Source organism: Myiozetetes cayanensis, unplaced genomic scaffold (assembly GCF_022539395.1).
Source record: "Myiozetetes cayanensis isolate MyiCay16 unplaced genomic scaffold, myiCay2020 scf28, whole genome shotgun sequence".
Lineage (NCBI taxonomy): Eukaryota > Metazoa > Chordata > Aves > Passeriformes > Tyrannidae > Myiozetetes > Myiozetetes cayanensis.
In genome coordinates, this window is record NW_026087499.1 from 433,267 (window position 1) to 453,133 (window position 19,867).

The 19,867-nt window shown below is 63.6% G+C and overlaps 4 protein-coding genes across 6 annotated transcripts; 3 read left to right on the forward strand and 1 right to left on the reverse strand.

The window, feature by feature from the left end:
• The first annotated feature begins 1,353 nt into the window (after positions 1 to 1,353).
• On the forward strand, positions 1,354 to 6,906 carry ACOT7 (acyl-CoA thioesterase 7). Of its 2 annotated transcripts, XM_050322543.1 has the most exons (10): positions 1,354 to 1,452; positions 2,031 to 2,148; positions 2,562 to 2,718; positions 3,228 to 3,319; positions 3,451 to 3,565; positions 4,010 to 4,024; positions 4,585 to 4,671; positions 5,241 to 5,357; positions 5,552 to 5,736; positions 6,330 to 6,906. In XM_050322543.1, exons 1-10 carry the CDS (start codon positions 1,400 to 1,402, stop codon positions 6,432 to 6,434), a joined length of 1,044 nt encoding a protein of 347 aa, XP_050178500.1. In that variant the 5' UTR covers positions 1,354 to 1,399; the 3' UTR covers positions 6,435 to 6,906. The 2 variants fall into 2 exon arrangements, with proteins under 2 accessions (XP_050178500.1, XP_050178501.1); XM_050322544.1 differs by lacking the exon at positions 4,010 to 4,024.
• An 800-nt stretch (positions 6,907 to 7,706) lies between these two features.
• ICMT (isoprenylcysteine carboxyl methyltransferase) lies at positions 7,707 to 11,401 on the forward strand. The gene is made up of 5 exons (XM_050322706.1): positions 7,707 to 7,940; positions 8,072 to 8,160; positions 8,235 to 8,404; positions 9,062 to 9,279; positions 10,067 to 11,401. Exons 1-5 carry the CDS (start codon positions 7,719 to 7,721, stop codon positions 10,247 to 10,249), a joined length of 882 nt encoding a protein of 293 aa, XP_050178663.1. The 5' UTR covers positions 7,707 to 7,718; the 3' UTR covers positions 10,250 to 11,401.
• Positions 11,402 to 11,685: 284 nt separating this feature from the next.
• RNF207 (ring finger protein 207) lies at positions 11,686 to 16,928 on the reverse strand. 2 transcript variants are annotated; one of them, XM_050322359.1, is made up of 18 exons: positions 16,641 to 16,928; positions 16,000 to 16,190; positions 15,781 to 15,913; positions 15,551 to 15,695; positions 15,386 to 15,467; positions 15,240 to 15,315; positions 15,031 to 15,156; positions 14,864 to 14,910; positions 14,663 to 14,735; positions 14,521 to 14,589; positions 14,346 to 14,414; positions 14,107 to 14,228; positions 12,902 to 13,091; positions 12,628 to 12,813; positions 12,497 to 12,548; positions 12,292 to 12,409; positions 12,143 to 12,223; positions 11,686 to 12,057 (listed from the first exon to the last, which is right to left on the reverse strand). In XM_050322359.1, the coding sequence occupies exons 2-18, from the start codon at positions 16,188 to 16,190 to the stop codon at positions 11,877 to 11,879; spliced, it is 1,941 nt and encodes a 646-aa protein (XP_050178316.1). In that variant the 5' UTR covers positions 16,641 to 16,928; the 3' UTR covers positions 11,686 to 11,876. The 2 variants fall into 2 exon arrangements, with proteins under 2 accessions (XP_050178316.1, XP_050178317.1); XM_050322360.1 differs by having other exon boundaries at positions 11,920 to 12,057; positions 12,315 to 12,409.
• A 542-nt stretch (positions 16,929 to 17,470) lies between these two features.
• On the forward strand, positions 17,471 to 19,838 carry RPL22 (ribosomal protein L22). The gene is made up of 4 exons (XM_050322352.1): positions 17,471 to 17,561; positions 18,013 to 18,120; positions 18,754 to 18,878; positions 19,625 to 19,838. Exons 1-4 carry the CDS (start codon positions 17,550 to 17,552, stop codon positions 19,767 to 19,769), a joined length of 390 nt encoding a protein of 129 aa, XP_050178309.1. The 5' UTR covers positions 17,471 to 17,549; the 3' UTR covers positions 19,770 to 19,838.
• Positions 19,839 to 19,867: the final 29 nt, after the last annotated feature.

The window sequence follows — 19,867 nt, forward strand, 5'->3', positions numbered from 1 at the left end:
CGGCCCCGGCCCCGGCGGCCCCGGCCGCCGCTTGGCACTGCGTGCCGCTCCCGCCCTGCCGCCCCCGGCCCCGCCGGCTCCTCCTCTCCCGCCCCCGGGGCCGCCTCCGCCCGCCCCGCCCGACGGCGCGGCGGCTGCTCGCCGCCCGCTGCTCGGGACCCCCGCAAAGCTTCTACCGGCCTCGGCCGGGGCAGCCGCGCTTTGCCTGGTGGCGTCTGGGACCGGGAACGAGACCGGGACCGGGACCGGGACGGGACCAGAGCCGGCCCGGGAGTATCCCAAGAGTAAACCGTGTCCGACTGCCGGCACCGCCGTCCGCGGCTTTCCGAGCGGCTCCACAGGTGTCGCCGCCCGCCTACGCGAAAGGCGCGGCGGGGATGGGCTCCTCCGGCAGCCCCGACGTGCGCTGTCGGTTCCGGCAGCACGGGCAGAGCGGGGGGCGCTGGAGGGGCGGCCGCCCCGCCTCCGTCTGCCGTGGGGAGGGAACCCCGCGGGAGGGAACCGATGGCGGGACCCCGGGCAGAGCGGGCAGCGGCGGCCTCTACCGCGGGCACGGGGATGGGCAGTAGACGGAGTGGGAGGGCGGGCGGTGACCCCCCCAAGTCAGAACCGCGGACAGCGACGGTGCCGGTCGATCAGCACTGAGGACAGCGGCAAGGTCGTCCTGCCCACCTCCCTCCCTCCCGGCCCTCCCGCCCTGCCCAGCCGGCGGCTCATAAAGCTGGTACCGAGCGGCGGAGCAGCACGTCCCCACCGGGCGCCGCGCTCCACCCGCTTCCACTGAGCCGTGCAAGGTGAGAGCTACGGCACTCCCGCCCCCGCAACCCGGACCGCCCCGTCTTTCGGCAGAGGCTCCGGCCCCTCATGGAGACGAGCCGCCGCGCCCGCATCAACGAGAGGATGCTCAGGTCGCTCATCGTCGCTCATCCTGCCTCCGGTCGGCGAGGCCTTGAGTGCCGCGGCTCCCGACATCCCCGGGACCCCACAGCCCGGGCCCTGGACTTCTCCAGCCCCTGCCTGCTCTTCACTGAGAGCTGACCGTGCCTGCTCGGGGCTGTCGTCACCACACGCCCCAAAAGCCCTGGGCGCACCTCGGAGCTCTGTCCTAAACGGAGAGAGGGGCCGAAAACGGGAGCGGCGGGGAGTGCTGCCCGTGCCGACCCGAAGACAGAGGCTCCTTCGAGCCCCCGCGCAGGCGGGACAACCCGGGGCGGCGGAGGGACCCCCGATCGCGGGTCCCGCACGGCCCCGCACGGCCCCGCACAGCCCCGCACCGCCCCTCCCCGCGCGGGGGGCGTGGCCCGGCGCTGCCCGCCAATGCCGAGCGGCGGCAGGCGGGGCGGGGCGGGGCTGGGCGCGGCGGTGCCGCAGCCGCTGCGGGCGGGGCGCCGGTGCCGCCATGTCGGAGCCGGGGGCCGCGGGCCCGGGCCCGGCCGCCATCCAGGTGTCCAGGTAGGGCCCCTCCACGGCCGGGGGCTCGGGGAGGGCTGGGCAAGGGGGCAGGCGCCGACCTGCAACTGGGATGCTGCCGGCGGTGCTGCCCGCGCTGATCGCGCTACCGGCGACCCCGGCCGGGGGCAGAGCGCGGCAGCGCCGCGCCCGTGCTCCGTGCCGCAGGGGGTGTGAGCGGGCAGGGCAGCCGCGCTTCTCCCGCCCGTGCCCCCGCGGCTCCCGGGCACGGCCGCCCTTAGGCAGTTGCCCCGGCATCCCCCGCTCCTCTCTCCGGGCCATTGCCCGGCGCTGGCAGAATCCGCCGCCGCTGCCGGGAGCGGCTGCACGTGCCCGGTCCGGCCTGCGCCGCAGCGGGGCCCGGCGGGGCGCGGCCCCGAGCCCGCCGGCTACCCCGCCAGAAGAGCGCTGCCTCGTCCCGCTCCTCCCGGTAATTAGGCGCGGTTTCCACCGGCACTGACCGTGAGCCGCGTGCGGGCAGCCATGGCTCGGCAGCTCGACCAGTGAGCGATGGGATCCCTCCGGGAAGCCGCACCGGGACCGGGACGGGGTTGCGAGCTCCCATGTCCTTCCCCCGGCAGGATTATGCGCCCGGACGATGCCAACATCGCTGGGAATGTCCACGGGGGAACTATACTGAAGATGATTGAGGAGGCGGGAGCCATCATCAGCACCCGCCACTGCAACTCCCAGGCCGGAGTAAGTAGGAGCCAGGGTGCCCGCTGGGCTCAGACCGTGACTCTCGACATCCTGTTGGATATCAGGAGTCTTCCTGGCAGCAGGGGTCCTGCACTGGGAGCGCTTGCTCCTGCGTGCACACTGCTGGGAGCTTGCTGCTGCCAGCCCCCCCCTCCCCCCCTAGCTGAAAGCATCCCACTGAAATTGTGGTTTACGAGCAGAAACATTTCTGCCATGCTGTTAATATTTTAACTCCCTCGAAGGGCGGGTCAGGGCGTTAGTTACATATGAGGAAGGAAGTGCAGCCTGTGGCTGATAAAGTGGAGCTTGAAGTGCTGGAACTACTTCCAGCACAGCTGGCCCCAGGGAGCCACTCGCTGTGGTTCCCCGTGGCGTGGCTGGGGTCACTATCCCAGCTGTCTCACTGTCTCCAGGAGCCCTGCGTGGCTGCACTGGCACGGGTGGAGCGGACAGACTTTCTCTCGCCAATGTGCATCGGCGAGGTGGCCAACGTCAGTGCTGAGATCACCTACACCTCCCGGCACTCCGTGGAGGTCCAGGTCAACGTCATGTCTGAAAACATTTTAACAGGTGAGTGGCTGCCTGCGGCTGTGTCCCAAAACTCCAGGAATAATGGTGAGAAGTCAAGATCTCACAGTGGTGATCCCATCCTTCACTGCATCACTGGCAGCATTGGGCAGAGGGGAGGTCTTACCTGTTTATTGAGAGTGCTGGGGGTGTGGGGAGAGCTGGCACTGGGAAGGGAGGCCAAGCAGGCTCCCTGAGGGTTATGGCTCCATTGATCTTTTTTAGTGAAGAACGGCAATATCTGCTGGAAACTCTTCCTGCCTGATTCGCTGCCCATTTGGCCTGAAAAAGGCCCTTTTCCTGCTGTTGCTGTGGCAACTAGCTCCACTTGCCAGGATGCCTTTCCAAAAGTGCATTGTCACATCTGCTGTGAGCCAAAGCCCGGCAGAAGCCAGCAGGGCTTCTGTGCTGATGTGCTGGTGGCATCGCTGGTGTGTGGCCAGCCCGAGGTCAGTGGCACACACAGCACTGCTGGCCTTGGCACTGTCACCCTCTGCCCCCTTCTCCTCCAGGGGCAAAGAAGTTGACAAACAAGGCGACGTTGTGGTATGTGCCTCTGTCCCTGAAGAACGTCAATAAGGTCCTTGAGGTTCCCCCCATCCAGGTAGGACAGCTCACTTTGGTCCCCCAAAACTGGAACTCGGCCCCTGGGGAATGGCACTAACCCAGCCCTGTTGGCACCCTTGGCTGTGCTGGTGGCTTTGCTGCCCTGTTCTTACCAGCCTTCCCTTCCAGTACACGAGAAAGGAGCAGGAGGATGAGGGGAAGAAGCGTTATGAGGAGCAAAAGCTGGATCGGCTGGAAACTAAGCAGAGAAACGGCGATGTGATCTTCCCCATCATCAACCCAGGTAACTCAGGCCATGTGTGGTCAGTGCAAATGGCAGTATGGGGAGGCCAAACTGATCCCCGAGGCAACTCCAGCTGTCCCCAGGACCCCGTAGCTCTGTGTGTGTGTGTGTGTTCTGAAACACTATGTCAGGGATGGGGATGGGAGTGTGAGCAGAGGGAGAGCCGGGTGGACAGCTGTGATGCCCCATGGGGGCTGGAGGGTGGGATGCTCTCTTCAAAAACCCTGTTTCTGCACCACTCCGTGTATCCCTTGTGCACTCCTGGGCAGCTGGAACTGGTTTTGCACAGCATGGGGTAAATGCAAGCATTGGGCAATGGTGGCCTCCAGGCCCAGCCATGGTCCTTGGGCAGAGGCAGAGAGGTAGCACACAGGGAATGTTGGGGGATGATGGGAGATGAAAGTTGCTCAAGTGCTTTTTCCCCTCTATCCTCCCTGCTCACAGACAGGCAGACAAAAGGTAAGGCTCGGTGTGTCTTGCTTTGTGGGTGCCCGCCCTAAGCGGTCGGGGGCTTGTCTGGTTTTCCCTACTTTGAGCTCCTTCAGCATCTCCCATTAGATGGAAAATGCAGAGGATTTCCTCTGCTGGCAGTCAGAGGGTGTGACTTCTGTCGCTTTGAGGTGGTGGCGGGACAGGGGTTACCAGCATGTGCCAGGGCTGGGAGCATGGGGGCCGAGGTCTTCCTGCTGAGGGGAAAGAGGAGGTTCTGTGCAGCAGGGTCGGGGAGGTTCAGCTGCATAGGGAGGAGCACAGCCATGTGCCCCAGTTCACTCCCATTTGCTTTCATGCTCTTGAAAAGAAACAAATGAACTGAGCTAGAATAAAATGGATGGGTGGGGATTAGAGGGAGGCAGCAGTCAGGGACTACTTCAGCTCAGTTTAACCTCTGGTTTGAACATAGTTCAGCTTTGCATAAACCAGCCCCACATTTTCTTCCTTTGGACGACTTAAAGCAGGGGTGTACGGTGGTGCATGGGTGCCAGCGGAGCAGCTCTGACCCCACTTTGCTCTCTAACCAGAGCCACACACCGTCGGCTACAGCCAGTCCAGCCTGATCCACCTGGTGGGCCCGTCAGACTGCACGCTGCTGGGCTTTGTGCACGGAGGTGAGTGAGCACTGCCCTGCACAGCGCTCGGCAGCAGCTCGGGGTGGCTTTTCCCCAGAGCACAGTTGCTTCAGAGGAAGGCAAAAGCTTTGTGTGTTTCATTGCCCCCAAAACTGACACGCTCAAACTGTAAATCCTACAGTTCTCCCACAGTCTCTGAGATCACAAATCCCAGAGTACAAAAGTCAGCATACAATGAGTGCAATTAGCTGGAGTCATTTCCTCTTGGCTGGCACTGTCTGTCACTGCCAGGCTGGCATGTGCAGTGTGAGCCAGGGGAGGGGCGAGTCTGCCCAAGACTGGGACAACACACATCTAACCATGTCCTTAAAAACAAAACCAACATGGCTCAGAGCTGCTTCCAGTCTTAAGGGCATGTCTGTGAGGATGTTGCCCTGGTGTTGACTGGAGTCCTTGTGTTGGTTCTGGGTTTTGCTGAAGCTGGGACTCAGTCTCTGGTCTGACTCCTCAGCATAGCTTTGGCCATGCAAAGGCCTTACTGACCTATGTGTGGTTTTTCCCACATCCCACCAGCTTCCTGAGACAGGACCCTCTGCTTCCTCTCCCAGGTGTCACCATGAAGCTCATGGATGAGGTGGCTGGGATTGTGGCCGCCCGCCACTGCAAGACCAATATTGTCACTGCCTCAGTGGATGCCATCAACTTCCATGAGAAGATCAAAAAAGGTACTGAGGGTGGTGGCAGGCACCCATGGTGCCATGTCCTGGCTCCCTTATGTGTGTATGTTCAGGATACACTGGCAGAGAAATTTAGTCCCTGTTAGATTTGTCCTGTGATAATAAGCTGTGCTTAAGACACAGCTTAAGCATAAAACATGCAGGACCTCTTGCTCCCTCACTGGCCCCTCTCTGCTTCGCAGGCTGTGTCATCACCATCTCGGGGCGCATGACCTTCACAAGCAATAAATCCATGGAAATTGAAGTCTTTGTGGATGCTGACCCGTTTGTGGATGAGCCTCGGGAGCGGTACCGTGCCGTCAGCGCCTTCTTCACCTACGTGTCCCTGAGCAAGGAGGGGAAGCCGCTGCCTGTCCCGCAACTGCTGGTAAGAGCTCTGCCCCCAGGCTGGAACCAGTGGGGCCAGTGCCTCTTCTGCTTCTCCCAGGGCAGAGCCCAGCAGGCTTTTTTTCCAACAAATCCTCTTCCCTTGAATTATTCAGCAGAAAAATATGAGCACAAAGGAGACTTGCCAGAGCAGGCTGCAGGGTTTCTTTTTGTTTGTTTCTTTGGTTTTTTATTTCTTTTGAACGTTGACGGTGTGGAGGTTGGGGGTTTTCTCCTTTCTCATGGTTGAGGACAGGCTGCGTGCAGGCCCTGGAGCAGGGGACTGTGAGCAGCGATGGAGGCCCTCATGTTCCCTGTCCCTGCTCCCCTTGATGTCCCTGCTCCCGCCCTCCTACCTATTTTTAGCTCCCCTGATCCTGGCAGGGCTTTGACAAGTTGCTGTTGTCTGGGGATGTTTGTTGGTTAATATTTGATGTGGCGCAGGTCCTGCTCTGTGCAGGAGCATACTGGCTGTTACGGCGTGTGTTTCAGGGAGGGCAGCTTTCCCCACATTTCCATGGGGGTGGCACATTTCCCTCCTGTGAGCACTCGCAGCGCTGACACTGGGGTTTCGCTTTCTCTCTGTGGCTGCAGACGGAGACGGAGGACGAGAAGCGGCGCTTTGAGGAAGGGAAGGGCAGGTACCTGCAGACCAAAGCCAAGCGGCAGGCGCAGATGCAGCAGGCTGCCCAGCAGTGACCTGCCCTCCACCCTTGCTGCTGGCACCCGCCAAACATCCAGGTTGTTCCCGTTCGTGTCGTGTCTGGTCCGCGCCTCCACTCGCCCCTGCCGCCGCCGGCACCGCTGCTTCACTGCTGGTGGGCTCAGCGCCGCACACTTCGTGCTTCAGGTGGCACTGAGAGCCCCCGGGAGCCTTCCCAGGCGCTTGCCATCTGCTTTCGGAGCTGTTGTCACTGTTTGACTCCCCATTCCGGAGCGGGATGGAGGCGTGCAGGGCACGCGTGTCCTTGTGCTGCTGTGTTCAACTCGCTGGTTTGTCCTACCATGCACACCAAAGCTTTCGCAAGCGCGGCACCGGGACCGCGCTGAATGTCTGTGACATCTCTAGGTAGTTCTGTGTGCACATCTAAGTTATTTGAGGAATCCTGTGGCATTAATAAAGTCTGTTTCATTGACTGGAATAAAAGGCTGACACCTTTATTTCAAACAATTGTGCTTTTCCCTACTCCTGCCTCCCCAGGATCCACCCATGGTCCCCAAGTGGTGCCGTGTGCTTCCTGCCCCTGGATGTGCACATCCCATGCAGTTCCTGCCGGGACAGATGTCCCTGTTTGGGATATCAAACAACAAAACTACCAGAAAGGAGGTTATAGTGATGTGGGGGCCGGTCTGTTCTGTCGTGCCTGCAGTGAGCGGCCCGGAGGACACGGCCTTAGGCTGAGACAGGGATGTGCGGCTCAGATATCCAACAATGTTTTCGCTGTTGGGGCGCGGGCAGGGGCTGCCCAGGCCGGCGGGGCTCACCGTACCCGGCGGGGGTCACCGTGTCCGGCGGGGGTCACCATGGTCGGCGGGGGTCACCGTACCCGGCGGTGTTCACCGTGCCCGGCGGGGGTCACCGTGCCTGGCGGGGGTCACCGTGCCCGGCGGGGGTCACCGTGCCTGGCGGGGTCACCGTGCCCGGCGGGGGTCACCGTGCCTGGCGGGGTCACCGTGCCTGGCGGGGGTCACCGTGCCCGGCGGGGGTCACCGTGCCCGGCGGGGGTCACCGTGCTCGGCGGGGGTCACCGTGCTCGGCGGGGATCACCGTGCCTGGCGGGGGTCACCGTGCCCGGTATGTCCAGGAGCGAAGGGCGGGGCCGGGGCCGGGGGGGCGGGACCGGACGGCCCCACCCGTGCCGCGCCCACCGCGCAACTCTCGCGAGAGTCACGCCCCGCCCCGCCCGGCAGCCCTGTGGCGGCGCCGCTCTCGCGAGAGCGGCGCGCTGGTTTCCCGGGCGACGCGGGCGGGGCGGGGCCGCCATGATGGCGGCGGCGGCGCGGCGGGGCCGGCTGGGCCGGGAGGGCCGCGCCAGCCTCGCCTCCTTCCTGCTCGGCGCCTCGGTGGCGGCGCTGCCGCTGCTGCTCGGCTCGTCCCCCGCCCTACTGGCCGCCCCCGGCCTCCGCGGCCGCCTGGCGCTCGCCCTGCACGTGGCCGGCGTGAACGCGGCGCTGCTGCTGCTCTACCCGCGGCCGCTCTACAAGGTTCGGAGACGGCCCGGGGCAGTGGGGCGGGGGGCGGCCGCAGAGCGGCCGGTGCCGGGGGACGGCCGTCGGGAGCCACCGGGCTCGGGAAGCGGCGGCGGCAGCGCGTTCTCCCCTTCCTGTGCTTGCAGATCGCCGTCCGGGCCTGTTTCCTGGGCTTTGCCTTCGGCTGCGGGGTACTGCTGAGCGCCGGCCGCTCCGCCTGGCGCCACTTCGGATGGTAAGGGCCGGGCCGGGCCGGGCAGACGTGCTGCCCGGCCCTGCCAGACCTGTCCTCCCTCCCTCGCGCCGCAGGTACATGTGCTCCCTCTCCCTATTCCACTACTCGGAGTACCTGGTGACAGCCATCAACAACCCACGCAGCCTCTCGCTGGACTCCTTCCTGCTCAACCACAGCTTCGAGTACAATCTGGCTGCCCTGTCCTCCTGGGTGGAATTCACGCTGGAGAAGCTCCTCTTCCCAGGTCAGCCACCCTTTCCTTCCCTGGCTCTGCCTGGCTGCACGTGGCTTGCCTGTGTGCCCCCTGTCACTTAGCAAAGTGTAGGTGACCCCCAGCTCACTGTCCCGTGCTAGTCCTGGAGCAGCTTTACCATGACCTTAATCCCTCTTTGCTCAAAGCCTCTCGGGTTCTGCCCTGGAGGGCACTGGGTATCTTCCCTTTGCCCTGAGATGCCGGGCCACGGGGTCTTCAGCCCTTTCATGCCTTACTGGTACAAGAATAACACTTTGGGTACACCTGGGCATTGTCTTTTGACCGGGAATAAAATCAAACTGGTAAAAACTGTTGCTGTTTGCCCAACGTGGGGCAAAGTGGTTGTGTTCTTCTGCTTGTTTTTGAGAGAGGGAAGATGTTGCCCTTTCTTGTTTCATAACAGCTCCAGCATGCCCTTGTCTGCTTTGTGCTGGCTTTGCTGAGCCCCTAAATCCGTGCCCCGCGGGGTAATCTGTGCTGATGCTGCGCTGACGCCGGGCAGGGGGTGCTGCTTTTATCTCTTTGCTGGGTGGCCGCTGCTGCCACACGCTGTGCTTCGGGGTGGGGGGCAAAGCCCACCCACCGAGCAGCCCCCGTGCCCCCCACAAGAGCTGTGCAAACCCGCTGTGCTCCTCCCTGTCCACACAGAGCTGAAGCAGATCACCTGGCTGAGCACCGTGGGGCTGCTGATGGTGATCGTCGGGGACTGCCTGAGGAAGGCGGCCATGCTCACGGCCGGCTCCAACTTCAATCACATCGTGCAGAACGAGAAATCCGACACCCACACCCTCGTGACGAGCGGGGTGTACGGGTGGTTCCGGCACCCGTCCTACGTGGGATGGTTTTACTGGAGCATTGGAACACAGGTACCATATCTAACATGGTACACATACCTTCGTGTCATGGTCCAGGTCTTTGTTCTCAGTGCTGGCCATGCCGTGATGGTGCAGACAGTGTTCTGCAGAATGGGTGGCCTGGGCACTGATTCTGCTGCCTCCCATGGGCACACAGGGAACAAGGAATCCCTGAGTGCCCTGCCTCATGCAATCTTTGGGAAGATCCCATTGCCTTAATTCGCTCAGTGCAGTAAGCAGGGGTGGTGGGGCTGGAGTTTGAGCTAGAACCCTCTTGGAGGCCTGGGATGTGATCTGCTGCTGGTCTAAAGCTAGTGTCCAGAGTTTCCTGTATCCATGTGGCCAAAATGCCTTCTGTGAGCAGTGAGACTCAGCCTGGCTTCTGCTAAACACCAGTCCTGTGCCGGAGGGCAAGGAAACTCCCTCTGAGAGTGCTCAGGGCCCCAGCCAGAGGGTCAGCTCTGGCCAGCTGTGGTTGAGCTGTAGCTCAGTGCTGCCATAGCCATGTGTTCTCGTGGCTGGCTGGGAGTTGGCATTGGGTTGTTTATCTGGAGAGGGACCGTAAGGGTGGCACACGGAGCTCTTGAGAGCCAGGGCAGCCAGAACCGCCTGCTGCCTGCACACCACTGCCTTCATTCTGGGGACAAATAAGTATTTATGAGGTGTCACAAGGGTTTTTGGGAGCTTTCCTTTGGAGAGCATTTAGAGCCCCTGGCAATGTTACCGGAGCTGGATGAGCTGTGGGGACAAGGCAGCCTCAGGCTCTTGAGGGGACACTCATTAGTGGCCTCTGTTCCAGGTGTTGCTCTGCAATCCCATCTGTGTGGTGGGCTATGCACTGGCGTCCTGGCGCTTCTTCAGGGAGCGGATCGAGGAGGAGGAGATCACACTCATTCACTTCTTTGGAGAAGAGTACCTGGAGTACAAAAGGAAAGTGCCATCGGGTCTCCCTTTTATTAAAGGAGTCAAATTGGAACTGTAATGCAGGTGAAAACCAGACTGGCTGAAGAAATGCCCAGCTCCCGCTGTGCCCGGTGCCTGTGTGGTATCGGTGTCGGGATGTGCCTGTTGGTATTTCCCAGCCACCCAGAAGGAGCTGGTGGAGGGCTGTGGCACGGGGCAGCCTCCCGGGACTTTTGCAGATCAGAAGCTCGTTCCTCCTCCTCAAGATCAGCCCTTCATTGCACATTCAGGGATCTTCCAGATAACTTAGCCTGTAGCAACCCTAAAGAGAATGAATCGTCCTGCCTGCAGCAGCTGAATTGTCCTGGAACGCTCTGGACCAGTTCTGCTGGAGAGCAGCACTGCCCTCTGGGCCCCGGGCAGAGGAGGCGCTGGGCAGCAGATCGTTCCTGTTGCATAATTCGATTTTAAAGCTTTCTGACCTCGTGAGCCCAGTGCTGCAGCTTTAATCTCCTCGGGCCCTACTCCTTGAGCTGGCACTGGGGTGGCAGCCTCCAGCTCTGCCCGCCCTCAGAGCGCTGGCAGTGTGGCACCACTCGGCTCTCTCTAGGCCTCGGTGTCCACAGGGAGAGATCCAAGCACCTCTGAGCCTGCTCCTTTTCCCTCAGCTGCTGCTGCGGATGCGGAGTCATCGCTGCAGCCGCTGCCTCCCGCCGCCACCTCTGTTCCCTCTTCCTGCTTCCAAATCACGCTGCTTCCTATCCTGCCAGGCCACCTCTGTCCTGCAGAGATCCCAGGATTTTGGGTTGGGAAAGAACCGCAGCTGCCAGGCTTGCCAAGGGCTTTATCACCCGAGATCCTCACCTGCTCTTTTGGGCAAAAGCTGAGATGTCAGGGCAAGTAGGAGATGCTCCTAGGGAAATCTCCAACCAGGAGAAGGGTTGGGCTAGCTAATGCTCTTTTAAATGTGACCATTTTGAAATGGTTCCCACTGAGCTGTGTGGCATAACTTATTCTGTTGTTATATACCAAAGAGGTTCACTGTTTTCTTGAGTTCTACATTATTCTTCCTCGCTGGAATGGAAATGAGTTGCTTGTTAGTTCACGCCTGGGGCTTGTGGTGTTCCGTGGGGAAGGCGCTGCGGTATGGCTCAGGAAGGGGCACTGGTGGGAATGGCTTGGGTTTGGGCTTGGATTTTCTTTTTTTATTAAAAAAACAAGAGAAAACATTGCCAACTTCTATCTGATAATTATTGTAATGTTTCTCGAGGTGCTGGTGGCATGGAAACTGGAATCCTTACTTTATAATTCCTGATGGGTTTTCGGAACACTCCAGTGTGGCGCTGAGGAACGACTGTGTGTGTTCCTGTCTCTGCCCTGCATCAGCGATTGGTATCTACCCCCCCTCCCCCCCAATTTGCAAATGTTGTGGTTTTAGGAGCAGCTGGGCACCCCAAGCCAGCAGATCCCTTCTGCTAGCACTGCAGAATCACGCGGACACAAACACTTGCGCCCTTTTATTTCACTCCAACACACATGAGGGAGAGCACAAAGACAATTAGTTTTTCAGAACTAGGTTCCCCTGAGGCTTTTGGATGCACTGGTGCCTGGCCTGTTTCCTGCCCTGGCTCATGGCACAGGGTGAGAGGAGCTGGTCAGCAGCCTGGGCACAGCTCTGCCCAGTGGCTCTGCCATGTGCCTGGGGTCTATGGTGACGGCTCTTTCTGGGCAGTGCTCTCGGCCCCACTCTTCTGCTGGCTCCTGCAGCAGTCTTTGCTTTTTGGGGAGGGGTCTCCAGGGGTGCCACCAGGTGCGCAGCCCTCCCTGGGGCTGGCTGGAGCCCCCTCCTTGCCCGGAGCCCCCTCCTTGCCACTAGGCGAGGCATCCCTGGGGAAGGGAAGGCACCTTGGCAGTGTCATTGTCTGGGAAAGGGCACGGGGAATTTGGTAGTCAGGCACTTGCTGTCACCTACCTTGGCCCTGCTTCAGTGTTATCGCAGATCTTGAGCAGCATCTGGGCCTGTTCCTCCTTGGGCTCCCGGGGCTCCTGCAGCCTGCAGCAGGATGGGTGTGAGCCATGGCTGTGTCCCCTGCTGGCCCTGAAAGCCCCCGCGCCCCTCACCTGGGCTCCAGCCGCTCCTTCACCTTGGCGATGGAGCGGACGTAGGGCACAATCTGCTTGGTGATGGTGCTCAGGCAGCTGTTCTCCTGCCTCAGCTGCAGCAAGTCATGGAGCTGGGCTGGGGGTGAGAGAAGTGGGCTGGGGGGTGGCCGCTCCCCAGCACTGGCACAGGGCGCTCAGGGAAGGGGTGTGAGGTCACCAGTACCTTCATAGATCTCCTGCTCGTTTGCCACCCGCTGGTAAGTCTCCTCCCAGACCTGGAAGGAGGGGAGGGAGCTGGGCAGTGTGTGGCAGTGTGGGGACAGTCCTGCTCTGCCAGGGACACACCAGCCGTACCTCTTCGAAGACGCTGCGCATCATCTCCACGGCGGAGTAGTGAGCTGCGATCTGCACGTCCATCTGCAGGGACTTCTGCAGGATCTCACTCATGATCTCTGACTTGATGAGTGAGTGGTGCTTGGTGAGGTCACGATGCAGCTCCTGGACCTGGTCCTTGAGGCCCTGGATCTCCATCTGCAGCATCTGCAGTGCCGGGGGGCAGGGCCATGTGAGCAGTCCTGACCCGGCCCGTCCTGCCCTGCCCCATCCTGCTCCCACCTGTGCTCCCTACCCGGTAGGTGTTCTCGTAGTTGCGGCAGTGCTCGGCGAAGGGGGTCTCCCGCCCCTCAGCCAGGAGCACCTTGGTGCTGATGTACCGGTGCATCGTCGGCTTCCTCACCATGGGGCTGGTGGACATTTTGTCACTTGAGGGGGGACAGCTGGGCACCATGAGGGTCTTGGAGCATTGGCCACCAGGGAGCCTGCACAGAGAAGTGACAGTGACACGCAACAGGTGAGCAGTGGTGGGGGAGAGGTGCCAGGGGCCACCCCATCAGCTCAGTTCCAGCTCAGCCCCACTGCCCCTCAGCCCTGCTAAGCGTGGGGATGTGCCAGTCCCCTATGTCCCTTCCCTCACCCGAATGCATGGGCTTAACCAAAGGTGCCTTATGGTGCCCCAAAAATCAGATTTCTGTGGGCTGCTCTCCCGATCCCTGTGGCTTTAGGACCAGCTGCAGCGGGGCGAAGGCAGGAGCTGAGGTCAGCATGCTCCCATTTCTAAAGGGCAGGATGCAGCTCACTCCCTCACCACCAGTATCTCCTGGCCCCTTGGCAGGCGTCACTGCTCCTGTGTCCCCTCCATCCTGTGGCCTCCCCGTGCTGCCCACCGTCATCGGTCCTACCGTGCAACGTCGCGCTCCCCCCGCCCGTGCTGGGCCCAGCAGCCCCCAGGAGCTCAACCACCCTGCGGCACCGAGCCCGGCCAGGGGTGAGGAGTGGTCCCCATCGGGCGGCAGTGCCCGTCTGTCCTCTCCGTCCAGGAGGGCCTGGCAGGGCCAGTGCTGCTGTGACATCAACAGGCCCTAAATATATCCTGGGCGAGGAACGGCCGGGCACTTCCCTGAAATTCTGATAAAAATAGTGGTGGACAAAGAGGCTGTGGCACAGCGGGCGGGCCCCCAGTGCAGCACCCGTGGAGCAGGGGCACAGCCCTCCAGGGACCACAGCAGGGGCCGGGCTGGGGAGCGGGGTGAGGCTCACCCAGGCCCTCAGCTGCCAGCTCTGCTGCTGCCCATCCCACTTCCCAGAAGTGTTACTTGAAGCCCTGTTGCCTGTTGTTTAGCAGTGCAGTTGTGCCCATGCTGTCCCCGTGCCACCACTGAGGTGACAGGCTCAAGGGCAGCAGCTTGGCATGGGATGCCAAGGGCGCTGAGGAGCACAGCACGTGGCAGGGCACACAGTGGCACGTGTGCCCTGGGTATGATCCTAGCACCTCACATGTTTGTGCCAGCGATGCCAGGACCAATGCCACCGGCACTGCCCACCACGGAGCGACGGGGGCTGAGCATCAGGAGGGGCTCCAGGCAGCGGGCAAACTCTGCCCGGTACTCGCTGTTGATCTGAGGGACGAGATGGGGTGAGCAGGGCTAGGGCCAGGGCAGAGCCTGCAGCTGGCACTGCCTGCAGGGTGCTGCAGGCAGGGACCCGGCCTGGAATGGGTGGCAGGTCTCCTCTACCTTGCTGGTCTGGGCCGGCCGCAGGCGGTGTGGCAGCTTGACAATCCTCTGCAGCCTCTCCATCAGTTGCTGAAAAGCAGCGGTGGGGCACAGTGAGGGGTGCCCAGCGCCCTGTCCATGAGCTCAGCATTGCCACAGGATGCTCTGGCCACTATAAAGTACTGGCAATACTCACATAGCCCAGGTCCAGGAACTCGGCTTTGTTGGCAGAGCTCAGGAAGGCCGAGCAGGTCACCAGGTGGACCTGTGTATGTAAGTGGGTCTGTCACTGTCCAGCTCTGGGGGTCAGGACATCCCTGCCCGATGCACGGCCCTACCTGCAGGGTGGGCAGCAGGGAGGCGAGGTGTGCAAGCTGCTCCTTGAATGCCTTCTCCTTCTCCTCATGCTGGCTGCAGCAGAGCAGGGCATGGCACAGCCTCTCCATGGCACCTGGGAGCCATGCAGCCCCCCAGGCACCCCAACACACTCCGGGAAGGGGAGACACCCGTGGGAGGGGGCTCAGCCTGTGGTCCCTCACCTCTGCACAGCTTTCAGAAGTGTCTTCTTCCTCTCAGAGAGCTGCTCCTGCAAACACCACAGCCACCATGGGTCCTGCAGCCACCCCAGTCCCCTCCCGCTGCCTCGGCTCTGCCGTGCCCACAGGCTGGGCACCGTGGGCGCAGGGTACCACGTGCTGCCTCGCACCTGCATGCGGCCGAAGAGGGAGTTGATGGCCGCCTCCTCCTCGCTGGCACTGTTGCGCACCTCCTCGATCATGGCCTTGAGCAGGACGATGGCCTCGCGCGTGGAGCTCTGCAGCTCCTTCACTGCCTGCCCGGGGCGGCGGGGCAGCTGCAGCGTGGGGGGAGGCACCGCTCCCCTCACTGCCCCCCGCGCCCCCCGGCCCTGCCCACCATCACCGCCTGGTCCAGCCGCTGGCAGCCCTGCATGTACGCCGTCTCGATGTCGATGCAGTGTGCCCGGCTCTCCCTGCGGACACGGCCATCAGGGCACGGAGTGGGACAGGGTACGGGGTGGGCACAGGGCCAGGGCCACTCACCCCTGCATGTCCCTGAAGCAATTGATGCAGAGCATGGACTTCTTCTCGGTGGAGAACATGATGTAGGGCTCCTCGTGCAGCGCTGCGGGGGAGAGGGGCATGGTGCAGCCTGGCAGGGGACAGTGCTGCACGGCACGGTGTGGGGCAGCCTGGCACGGCACTCACGGCACTTCTTGTGGATGTCTTTCGTGCGCTTGGAGAGGGACACAATCTCGTGGCGGGCAAACATCCTGGCATGGTGGGTCTCCTCACGGCAGGGGGTACACAGGGGCTGCCCGCAGGTGTTGCAGAAGTACATGGTGTCCACCTCCTGAGTGAGGGGACACAGCTCGTGGTGGGCACGGTCCCGGTGGGGGTCCTCCGTCCCCCCTGCCTGCCCACGCCTCTGCCCTCACCGCCTTGGCGCAGCGCCGGTCGCAGTTGGCACACTGCACGTCCTCCTCGCTGTCCGCCGAGCTGTCCACCAGGAACTGCAGCAGCCGGTCCACGGGGGGCAGTCCCGTGCCCCCCCTCACCACCGAGGGGTGCCTGTGGGGACAGGAGGGGCACGGGGACGGAGATGCTCACCCAGGGTGGTGGGACAGCTTTAGGGAGCACAGGGGGCCGTCCCTCACCCGCAGAGTGGGCAGCGCAGGCGGCCGTCGCTGGCGCGGCCTCGCAGGCAGCTGGCACAGAAGTTGTGGTAGCAGTCGAGCAGGCAGGGGTGCTGGTAGGGCTCGTGGCACAGCAGGCACACCAGAGGGTGACAGTTGGCCTTCTCCAGCTCCGAGCAGCTCCCCAGCGGGGAGAAAATGCTGCCTGCCATCTGTGGGACAGAGAGCAGAGCCCTGCGCCCGGGGGGCCCCGCTGGCACCAGGGCACCGAGCACCGTGGCTGCCACGGAGAGAACGAGTCCTGCCCCGGGAGCTGCCGCCTATTTTTAGGTTATGAGCTGCATGGCACGAGGCCGCCCCAAACATGCCCCTTCCCCTGGCACCGCGGGGCTGCAGGGCTGGGTGCGATGGTCCCTACAGCGGGGCATCCCCTAGGGTGAGTGTCCCCAGAGCAGGACCATCCCCTGGGCTGGGGTGTCCCCTACAGTGGAGCATCCCCCAGGCCAGGGGTAGGGGATCCTCCAGGACTGAGTGTCTCCCTGGAGGGAGCATTCCCTGCCCTGGGATGTCCCCTCCAATGGCAGCCGGGCAGTGAGGGCAGCCAGGTGCCCCATACGCTGGAGTCCCCGTCCCGGGGCGCCCTGGCCAGGTGAAGGTGTTACCTGTCCCGGTCTGTGGGCCGGGCGAGCCGAGCCGAGCCGTGCCGCTGCTCCCCGTGTGCGGGCAGGAATGAGAGCGATGCCGGGCACGGCCGACCCCGTGACGTGGGGCCCCTTGGCACTGTCGGGCGGCAGCCACGCCACGGCCCAAAAATAGCCCCGCGCGGGGCCCTGTCGGGGACGGCCCCCGGGGTGTGGGGACACGGAACCACCCAGGCTGCGGGGACACGGGCATCCGCGTGGCCTGGGGATGGCCCCCAGGAGGTGAGGGGCACCCGGGGTGCAGGGGATCACCCCGTGTCCCGCACAGCCCCGGGGTGCGGGAGTGTCACCCCGTGTCCCGCACAGCCCCGGGGTGCTGGAGGATCACCCCGTGTCCCGCACAGCCCCGGGGTGCTGGAGGATGACCCCGTGTCCCGCACAGCCCCGGGGTGCGGGAGTATCACCCCGTGTTCAGCACAGCCCCGGGGTGCGGGGGGAGGGTCACACCCCGTGTCCCGCACAGCCTCGGGATGCGGGAGGGTCACCCCGTGTCCCGCACAGCCCCGGGATGCGGGAGGGTCACCCCGTGTCCCGCACAGCCCCGGGATGCGGGAGGGTCACTCCGTGTCCCGCACAGCCTCGGGATGCGGGAGGGTCACCCCGTGTTCCGCACAGCCCCGGGATGCGGGAGGGTCACTCCGTGTCCCCCGCCCGCTCCCCCTCCCGGGCCCCGCCCCTCGCTCCGGCCCCGCCCCCGGCCCCGCCCCTCCCGCGGGCGCTGCCCCGCCAGGCAGCACTGTCCGCTCGCGGGCGCCGTGCGCAGGAGGGGCCGGAAGCGATCGACGTTCTCGGCGCTCGGCTGGGCCGGGCCGAGCGCTGGTGTGCGCAGGCGCGCGGCGCGCTCTCCTTTCTGCCCCGCGCGGAGCCAGCATGGCGCCCGCGGTGAGTCCACGCGGGGCCGGCACCGGCCTGGGCCCTCCGGCACCGCCCGCGCCGCCCCCGCGCCCGCCGGGACACCCCGCGCCCCGCGCCCGGCCCCCGCCACTCCCCTCGGCCCCCGCCAGCCCCGGCCCCGCCGCCTGCTCCGGCCCCGCTCTCCTCCGCGTGGGGCCGGGCTCGGCCCCGCGCCTCCCTCGACCCCGCACGCCGAGCGCCGCCCGTGAGGATCGGGGCGGGTGCGCGGCGGGCGAGCCTCATCCGCATTCCGCTGCCCCCGGCCTCCATCCGGGCCCGGGCCTTTCCCTCTCCCCCAGCATGGAGCTCGGCCCGGCCCCTTCCCGCCGCCCGGGGCCGGTCCCCCACGACTCTCCCTCTTCCTTTTCGTCTCCTTCTCCTTGCCCTTCTCCCTTTCTCTCTCCCCGTTGTCCTGTCTCACTCTCTCTTCCCCCTGCAGCAGAAGAAGCCCGTGGCGAAAGGTGGCAAGAAGAAGAAGCAGGTGCTGAAGTTCACGCTGGACTGCACTCACCCTGTCGAGGATGGCATCATGGACGCCGCCAACTTCGTGAGTGCGGGGCCTCCCGGGGCGCTGTGACGGCCCCGCTGCACTCGCAGTGCCTTCCCGGGATGATGCTCCGTTCCCAGCAGCCACCCGGCCCTTCCTTGTGCTCTTGGGGGCGCCCCGACAGCAGAGGGGGGGTGCTGGGGTTGGGACACTTTGTGCTTAAAGCAGGGGCGCTGTCCCTGCCTGTGGGCAGTTTCCCTGCACATCACCTGGCAAGTTCCCATCACTGGCAGAACCACCAGGCCAGTGGTGCTGCATTTGGAGCTCAGGAGCCTGAGCCCATCCAAACCACGCTCCAGGGTGGGTCTGAGCGGGCTGGGACTGGGGGTACTCTGAGGAGGCTGATGCTGTGTCCTCCCTTTGGAGAGCTGCAATGTCCCCACTGCTGCTCTGACGTGTTCAGGCCTGAGCACCTCACCCAGGAGTGGCACCGATGGGGCCTGGCTCGGCTGCAGAAGGCTGGATCAGCTGCTCGGAGCCTCCTGGGCTGAGGAAGGGGCTCTGCCCTCCTCCCCTGGGGTGTGGGGGCACTGCTGTCCCTTCCCCAGCTCGGGAGGGCCAGGCACAGCCCAGCCAGGGGGCTGTGTCCGCGGGAGCTGCAGCCCTGCTCAGGTGGCTGGCATTCCTTCGCAGGAGCAGTTCCTGCAGGAGCGGATCAAGGTGAACGGCAAGGCGGGGAACCTGGGCGGGGGCGTGGTGACCATCGAGAGGAGCAAGAGCAAGATCACCGTCACGTCGGAGGTGCCGTTCTCCAAGAGGTGAGGGAGGGGCAGCCCCAGGTCCCACCGGGCAGTGCTCTGGGGGGCAGGAGGGGCCGGCAGGGAGGGATGTCCCAGAGCAGGGGTTGTGCCTGGCACTCACTGTGTCTTTGGGAGGGGATGTGGTCGATATTCCCCCTGGATGGCTGTTGGTGTTGGGCAGTGGGGAGGCCCTTGCAGCCACGAGGTGCTGAGCGTGGAGTTCTGGGGCATCCACAGCCCTTCCACTCCCGGATCGTTCCCCTGGTCCTGTGGGGCTCTGGCGCTCTGCCTGCTCCTCCTGGCTGCCCGTCCTTGGGCCGGCACCGGTAGAGCAGGGCTGTGGTGTGGCAGGGATGGCTCAGGCGGGTCAGAAGGGTGGGAAGAGCAGAGCCCGGTGGGGGGGGTGCCTGCTCTGTGGGCACCTGTGCTTCTTCCAGCGCCGTTGCTCCGTGTGGGTGCCACACACGGTACATCCCAGCAGCAGGTACCGCCATCGCAGCGGAGATTCCCTGTGCCACGTGGGGATACAGGGCTGGGGTCGCAGCCTCGGCAGGCCCGGGTGGGAATGATCTCCCGGGATCCACGTCATGGCATCGTGGTGCGGTTCCCTTGGCTGTGGTGTTTCCTGGCAGGAGCTTTGCCAGGAGGTGCCTGGTGGGATGTGTTAGTCCCGCTGGAGGTGGGAATCCATGGGATCGGGGATTGATTTGCCAAAATGCCACGAGGGCACAGGGGACCCACAGTCAGCCACGCATCTCCTGCAGGTACCTCAAGTACCTGACCAAGAAGTACCTGAAGAAGAACAACCTGCGGGACTGGCTGCGTGTGGTGGCCAACAGCAAGGAGAGCTATGAGCTGCGCTACTTCCAGATCAACCAGGACGAGGAAGAGGAGGAGGAGGAGGATTGAGCCCCGCCGCCGGCGGCCATTTTGTACAGTTTTGCTTTTCTGGAATAAACAGCGGCAGAGTTGTTCATACCCCGCGCTCGGTGGCGGCTGCGGGCCCG

Coding starts and splice junctions, on each gene's coding strand:
- ICMT (XM_050322706.1), top strand. CDS start 7,719: ATGATGGCGGCGGCGGCGCGGCGGGGCCGGCTGGGCCGGGAGGGCCGC. Junction 8,161..8,234: donor GCCTGGCGCCACTTCGGATG/GTAAGGGCCGGG, acceptor CTCGCGCCGCAG/GTACATGTGCTCCCTCTCCC. Junction 9,280..10,066: donor ACTGGAGCATTGGAACACAG/GTACCATATCTA, acceptor CCTCTGTTCCAG/GTGTTGCTCTGCAATCCCAT.
- ACOT7 (XM_050322543.1), top strand. CDS start 1,400: ATGTCGGAGCCGGGGGCCGCGGGCCCGGGCCCGGCCGCCATCCAGGTG. Junction 3,320..3,450: donor TTGAGGTTCCCCCCATCCAG/GTAGGACAGCTC, acceptor CTTCCCTTCCAG/TACACGAGAAAGGAGCAGGA. Junction 4,672..5,240: donor GCTGGGCTTTGTGCACGGAG/GTGAGTGAGCAC, acceptor TTCCTCTCCCAG/GTGTCACCATGAAGCTCATG.
- RNF207 (XM_050322359.1), bottom strand. CDS start 16,190: ATGGCAGGCAGCATTTTCTCCCCGCTGGGGAGCTGCTCGGAGCTGGAG. Junction 15,914..15,999: donor CTGCGCTGCCCACTCTGCGG/GTGAGGGACGGC, acceptor CTGTCCCCACAG/GCACCCCTCGGTGGTGAGGG. Junction 14,590..14,662: donor CCCTGCTGCCCACCCTGCAG/GTAGGGCCGTGC, acceptor TTACATACACAG/GTCCACCTGGTGACCTGCTC.
- RPL22 (XM_050322352.1), top strand. Junction 18,121..18,753: donor TCATGGACGCCGCCAACTTC/GTGAGTGCGGGG, acceptor ATTCCTTCGCAG/GAGCAGTTCCTGCAGGAGCG. Junction 18,879..19,624: donor GAGGTGCCGTTCTCCAAGAG/GTGAGGGAGGGG, acceptor CATCTCCTGCAG/GTACCTCAAGTACCTGACCA.